The following is a 7,437-nucleotide window of genomic DNA, read 5'->3' as shown; positions in this document are numbered from 1 at the left end:
TGGCGGGCGCGCCCCTGGGGGCCGGCCGGGCCCGTGGGATCCCAGCGGAACCAACAAGCGCTGATCCCGGCCGCTTTGTCAGAGCGGCTGTCCTGAAACAAAGGAGGAAACGGGCAATTACCTCAGGGAACGATCACGCTCTGACATTATAGCTGAGCCACTAAAACAGCCTAATGGTTCCGTCTGCAGCACGAACTACAGATGCTAAAAAGACACCGAAGTCAGGAGGCTCTTCATGCAAATCACCTCCTCTGGCTCATGGAGAAAGGTGCTTAACACCGGCTGGGATTAATCCAGGCCTGTTAGGAAGATCCCAGTTTTTCAGTCTTCCGGAATAATTTGTCTCTGGCATTGCGTTTAATAATTAACTTTAAAAGTGGAGGGGGAGGAAAAGAAAACCCGCTGCCAACAGCACAATGTTACTTCTCCCCTCAGCACAGTGTTGAAGAAAAAAGTGCAATCTGGCTGTCAGCAGGTCAGTGACACAAACTCCTCTAGGAAGCAGCTGAGAGGGCAAGGGTCGTATCAGCCGCTGGTTTCAGAAGCTCAGTTCAAAGCCAGCAGGGATATCACTGGTGTAGCAGACTTGGGGAAGACACTAGAAGGGCAAGTTTGTATTTTATTTTCATTTCATGCCTCCTTGTTTTAATATAACAAAAGATAAAGAAGGCATAACAGTAACTATACCAAAAAGCTGTCTGGATTTGATTTAAAGTCTTCCTGATCTCTGTAAGACCAGGTGTGGGCTTGGATTTCTGGTTACCATGGTGGAAAAAAACCACACCCATAAACACTGGATGGAAATTTCTAGACATTAAGACTTTAATTAGAGATAGAGTGAAATGAAAAGGTTAATGCACCTGCAAAGATCCAGTGCAGAAAGGGAACCTTTTCTGGGTGAGTCACGCTGCGAGTGCAACATCCTGAACTGAGTTGCACAATTACAAGTAATGGCAGCTTTATTTGATGGAATGGTGTTCTGAGGAAGAGTTAATTTGTGTTGCTTAGTAAATGTGAAGAGCTAGCAATAAAAAAGGTTGTTGGAAGCACAAACTCTGCTAGTGTAAGCATTTCTCCAGTCTAATATGCAGATACACAATGTGTACAAGACGACATCATGAATAAATACTTTAAATGTGTAATGGCTTCTGGAGTTAACATACCAGCAAAAAATCATGGTGAAAGCTGAACCACCCATGATTATGGATTCTTTTTACAGGCATTCCATTATATGAATAGAAATCAATTGCATTTCAGGGAATTCAGAAGTTTATATCATATTAACACAGAGAATGTGCATTAGTTGTCCCTGAACATGAGAGTTAACTTTGTATTTAAAGAGATCTTTTGTTTAACTGGGCCCAACAGATTCTGAAGTTATCTAAATCAAACTAAAATGTTCCAAACAGCTGCATCTTCAAAACCAGGTTTGCCAGAGCAGGATATGTGAGCATGAAAGTGTAATTTTCTTTCCTGCTTTTTCAGGTTATAGTAATGAACTCAGAAGCAAAGCAAGTCTACTGCATATTGTGCATTGTTCCACCTCACTTGGGGGACACACAAGCCTTTGCCATCCTTTTCTCTCATGGACACTGCCTGGCTATACACTGTGGTTTAAAAAATATCTTTGCATGTTTTGCATGAATTTACACACACACACACCCATCCCCCCCTCAATTTTTGCTTGTTTTACTTCAGTTACCCAATAGGAAATATTTTTTATAAATGGCTATATCAGCCACAGCAGTTTAGACATAGATAGTGCTAAACAGAACAGTATGGAATAAATCCAGGGGTATAAATAGAGCTAAGGAGAGCCCAAGCCTGAGGAGGAGAATGTTCCATATGCTACAATGTCATTAACCCTCTCTTATACTGACCTAGGAACTGTGAGTGGGCAGGAAGTGTCCTGATTTCTGCAGGAGTAGGTGATACAACACATTGCCTTGCTCAAAGAGAAGTATTCCAGGTACTCTGAAACCAGGCATGCCTGAATGAGTTTGTTGTAAATTTTCTGACAGTTTAGGTCAATGCATGGTAAAAGGCAGCTTCCCAAATCCATCCTGCAGCCTCTAACTCCCACAGTACAAAGCTGATGAATTTCCACCAAGCCACCTTAGAGCCCAGGATTAAACTCACAGTGACAGGGACCCTGAACAACCCAAAACTGTTAGGCATGATGGAATTTCAAAGTGGATATATGAAATACTAAGCATCAAACTCCAGCAAGCACAGTTTGAATGCAACAAGGTCAAGCTGCTTTTCAAACATTCCCCACTATCCAATGTCAGTGGTAAAGCTTACAAGAAAATCGCATGGATTTTGTGTCAAGAGCCACATTTTATCTCTGACAAAAAGATTAGATCCTCCAAGGTTGTTCTTGTCAAAGTATCATTTTCTGCCACGTTTGAAAAGATTTGAGATAAATTTTAGCCTATTGCAGATGGGAGGGAAATGTTCGATTGAATGTGTTCTTTGGGCAAAGAAAATGGAGCTGATAGTACTAATGAGAACGAACATGGAGAGCTATACTCCCAGCTGTGTTGTCAAAGATTTGGAAAATTCTGCCCAAACCAGTCCTGCTGCCCAGACTTTCTGCTACTTTATGCAGTATGTTCAAGGATTACATGTTATCCAAGATACTAGTTTAGCTCAAGAGTGATGTAGGGAAGTTCAGCACAAAATGTTTGCTAACCAGGTATTAGATCTACTTTGAGGAAAACAATATCTCTGCAAGCACAATCACCAACTATGATGGAGGAGATAGGAAAACACCAGCTTGATGGTACAACCCAAGCCACCGCCATTCAAGCATTTCCATTTTTAATGAGGTCATTAAGTCCAACTTTGCCATGGTCTGTGAGAGAGAATAAGCTTTCAGTGACATGTAAACTCACCTGGAGATTCGCTGGGCATCTGCTGAAGCTGTCGTGGATCTTTGCATTTCTCAGGTTTTTGGAAAAGTGTAGAAAATAAATAGTCAGTTATATGTAATGAATATGTAATGACAGATTGTGGAAACTGCCTGGGCTCTGAATTAACAATTAGACCCTGTTGGAATGCAAGAGAAAGAATAGTTAAGAAATGTCAGCTGAGAACCCCCTCTGACTTCAGGTGATTTCTGTCCAACTGCAGGCAGTGGCACTGCTGAGCCTTTGCATGACTGTAAGGATTAGTGCTCGTGCACCTAGGGCAGCATTTCTGCCTGCAGGTTACTGCCAAGTGTTTGAAAGTTTCAGGTGAGACTGAAAATATTACCGAAGGAAACATTGGCACTGACTTTGTTTTACCTACGTATGAAAAAAAGAGGCTGTTGCGAATGAAGGTTTGTTTATTTGACTGGAACACCAGTCAGGTAGCTCAGTGGTAATTATGACACAGGTGATACGGACACACCCACCTGTACATCTTGCAACATCTCTATAAATCCTGCCTACAGAGCAAATGCCTAAGACATAGGAGGGTCTCAGCAGAAGGTATGCTGAGCAGACAGGTTCTTGTGGTTTTTAAATGAATTTTTCCGACTTCTAACATTCATAGACTGATAGTTTCTACAGCTTTATAGCACCAGAGTCATCCCGGTTTCTGAGTTTTGGAGTAAGTCATTGCAACACAATCAGCAATCAAAACTTTCCAGTTAGCTGAATAGAGCATTACTTATAATCCAAAATTATATTGCCATCATATAGCAAAATACAGTAAAAATATTTTATGTCAAATCTGCAAGCACTATAAAGAGATGTTTAACTTTAAGCATGTAACTACTCTCAGTTATTAAGTCTCACATACACAGTAGAACAGCATTCATGTTTTCATTGTGAAGTTCTTTCTCCAGCAATTCTCATCTTTCTGAACTGTCATGGCACATATATGAACTTTCCAAAGGTGCTCAAAGAAGTCTCTAAAGTATTTTGAAGGTCTAAACCAGCTGGAGTTCTTTTATTCCTAGTAAACAAACTTATTTATTTTTTGTATCTCATAGCCAGTTCTAATATTCCATTTGTGCAGCATGCATCATAAATACTGGCTAAAGAGCAATTAACTGCCACTGTTCATAATGGGGATTTCAGTGCCTCTGATGGATTTTGGACAAAGATTTTAAGGGTTCCCATAGACTTCAGCAGGTTTCAAGTCAAGCATGAAAGCCAGAAACCAGTCATTAACCTTTCTGTGCTTGCTCTTCTGTCTACAATTAGGAAAGCATTAATTTAAATACACCAGTGCAATCAAGTGTCAAAGTCCAGACACAGTTTGTCTGAAGCTGTTGAAATGTAAGTTATATACCTCTGCTGATTTTCTTTACATCCTTGTCTGATGAGGCAGCTGTGCTCAAATACGTAATGACAGGGAACAGAAGCTATGAAGCAAATAAATATCTGAAGCAGAAACAAGAAAACAAAAGGTAGTTTGAATTGTGAAAAAGCAGTATTTCTGTGAAAGAAAGATGTGCAGGTAACAATAATGGACTTGGAGCAGAATTCAGGAAACCAGGCTAAAGATAGAGAAAGAGCCAGAACTTCTCTCTTAAAAAAAACCAAAAACAACCAAAAAGAAAACAACAACAAAAAACCCCAAAAAACACAAACAACCCCCCCAAAAACCCAAAACCACCAACAAAAACCAACAAAACAAACCCCAAAAATCTAACCTCTAATATTGTGCCCCAAATAAAATGCAAAACCAAACAGAAATAAAAAGCATGCATTTCATTCATCTCACTTTTGTAGCATGTTATGACACTGATACCAAATTCTAGTTTTGAAGGTTTTGGCAAGTAATTCATACAGTGGTGCCTAAGATGGTTTCAGAAACCATAAAAGTAGGTTAGGCATGTAAATTCCTTTGCAAATTCTGCCCTAAAAAAGGATAATAATTATTACCACAAATTAAGTTCTCCCATTATGCAAATGGAATTGTTTGCTGTCACAACTAATTACAGATGTAGCTGCTGATTGTGAGTGAGGAATAAACATACACAATTAAAACAGTGATGTTTAAAACTCCCCTCTTGTAACTGTTATGATCTGCTCCTTATCAAACTGGAAAACATATGCATGAAGGACTGTGTGTACACGTGTAGGAGAACACTAAGTGGGAGAAAGAAATACAAATTTTTCCATCTGTACAAAATGTCAACATACTGTCTGTAAAAAAGCATCAACAAAATCTTTCCAAGCACAGTTCGCTCTGGTCAAATTCTGAACTGTACCTTCAGTGACAGTGAGAGCTAATCAAAGCTCAAATACAATGTTTCCTTAAGTTGAGAAGTTGGAAGGAAATTATGTAAAACTTTGAAAAATGCTACGAAGTTAATGCTAGATAGCACACATACAGTCAAGGGTTAAACAGAAGGTTAATAAGCCAGGAGAAGGTTGGTCCTGAGAAATAAGACTTCAAGCAGATGCAGTTCAACTCCCTTGTTGGCCCCCACTGCCTGAATGCACCTCTGAGAAATGTGACAGCTAAGGAAATAGATTATTGTCAGGTCCTTATATGCAGTGTTCCATTATTTTTTATCTTCCACTTCTCTGATTCGGTTCTTAATCTCACAATGCAAATTTAGTGTTTTGCTTCTCTAAAACTGAAAAAGTCTGTCTTGTGTTAGGAGTGATCACAAAGGACATCTAAAAAGTCCAAGGTACAGTTTTTCATCAAAATGAATTAATTCAAATAATTCACAGCATTCAAACAGCATTTTGGGTCCTGCAATCCAGAAGAGGTTTGGAAATTTCAAAATGTAAGAAGTATTTCTCCCTAGATTGTAAGGATAATTTTGGCATTGAGTGCCAAGATGGGTGGAAATGTCTTCCCTAACCAGAGCTAAGAGCACCTTTCTGTAAGGGGTGTACAGCAGAGAAACAATATACAATACCTGGTAGTCAGAAACTATATATTCTTTCACAAATGGTTTGCTGCAAAGGGCTGTCAAAAAACCCCAAAACCAACAACAAATAAAGGGAGTACATAGGACAGGAAAATTATAGAGGGAAAGTAGATTAAGATACCTGGTATCTTCAGTGGAGCTAAATGGAGGTATCAAAATACAGCAAGGGCTATAATGAGAAGTCTAAGATTCTGTAACTGCAGACTCTGAGCAGCAGTAGTTTCCTGCTGGTACCTGTAATGGGCCATAATCTTCTGTATTCTACTTCAGAAATTGCATCTTGCACAGCTGGGAGACAAAACAGTCATTTGGTCTCTTTAGGAGCTATGTTAGAAGCCAGAATGAGCAGGAGAAAGCAGCAGCTTGGTTACTGTAGTATACAAATCTTCTTTTCACTGGAAAAACATGTAATTGCCTTCATGCTTTAAAATAATGACCATAAAGAAGAAAAATATTTTGTAAAGCAAGATAACAGGACAAGAGCTGGATAGCTTCAGTGATACCAGAATGGAGATGCAGACACTTTTTTGTAATTTAGCTGGAAAAAAGGAAAGCCATTACTAGCAAAAATCTGTGGACTCCTTACATAGAAAAATATACAGCATAAATAGTTTACATTTTAAGTGAGAAACGTCCTTTGGTGCATCAAGCTGTCATGCAGTTTAGCAGCATGACACAACCTGGTGATTTAATGCTGGTTTCCTGTCAAAGCCCAAAAACCAAAACAAATGCATTTTTCAGTGGAAAAAGCTACTGTTATCTTATACAATGGCTCTCACAGCTGAAAGGACACAGCAGCAGGATGGTAGAAATTAAAGCCTATCAGCAGGCAAGCTGTAGTTTGAACATGCCGCTTCACGGGGTATCTCTTATCTGCCTTCAGTCTCACACATCTGTTTGGGCAAAATATACCATTACCTTAAATCTTAACCATGCTGGACCTTGAAAAGCAATTATAATGGAAGTCCACGTATTTTATTTTGAACTCCTGAAACAAGCAGAGTTAACTTGGTTGCTCAGGTACATGAAACCAGTGAAGAGAGAAACTGTCGGAGAGCAGAAAAGGCCACCAGAATGTGGAAGGTGAGATGGGAGGTGAGCATAACAAGGACACTGGTGGCAGCAGTGACCCCACCAAGGCGCTGGGGTGTAGATCAGCAAGTCAGCATCAGCATCAATGCTGGAGACAACTGTCAGGGTCAAAGATAGCCTGGTGATCACCTCAGTGGCAAGGCAGCACCAAGCCAGGAAGACCAACCAGCCAGTGGGCCTGGTCCGGGTTCAGGTTTGGAGATTAGAGCTTGGGGGAGACACATCTGGATCATGGCTGGAAAGTAACATGGGGACAACAACAGTTAACTTCCTGCTTAAAAGCAACTCCCAAAGGAAGGGAAGGGCAGGCCCTCACTTCTACCTTTCCTCACAGCAGTTCTTGCCAGCAAAGGCACCACTCGGGCTCAGCCCACTAAACTCTTGGACTCAGGCAACAGAACTCCAGAGGGACATGTACTCAACTCCCTGTCACAAACTGATGCAGGTGCCTTGTATGAGAC

The 7,437-nt window shown here is 40.4% G+C and overlaps 1 protein-coding gene across 1 annotated transcript in view; it reads right to left on the bottom strand.

Moving 5' to 3' along the window:
- The window catches only part of TTC14 (tetratricopeptide repeat domain 14), a 12,415-nt gene extending 9,471 nt beyond the window's left edge, over nucleotides 1-2,944 (bottom strand). The window contains 1 exon segment of the mRNA XM_010000023.1: nucleotides 2,898-2,944. Within this exon segment, the coding sequence (XP_009998325.1) occupies nucleotides 2,898-2,944 (47 nt within the window).
- Nucleotides 2,945-7,437: the final 4,493 nt, after the last annotated feature.

The sequence above is a fragment of the Chaetura pelagica genome, unplaced genomic scaffold, assembly GCF_000747805.2.
Source record: "Chaetura pelagica isolate M959 unplaced genomic scaffold, ChaPel_1.0 scaffold20, whole genome shotgun sequence".
Taxonomy (NCBI): Eukaryota; Metazoa; Chordata; class Aves; order Apodiformes; family Apodidae; genus Chaetura; species Chaetura pelagica.
The sequence above is the reverse complement of the archived record's forward strand: the minus strand, read 5'-3'. Positions and strand labels throughout refer to the sequence as shown.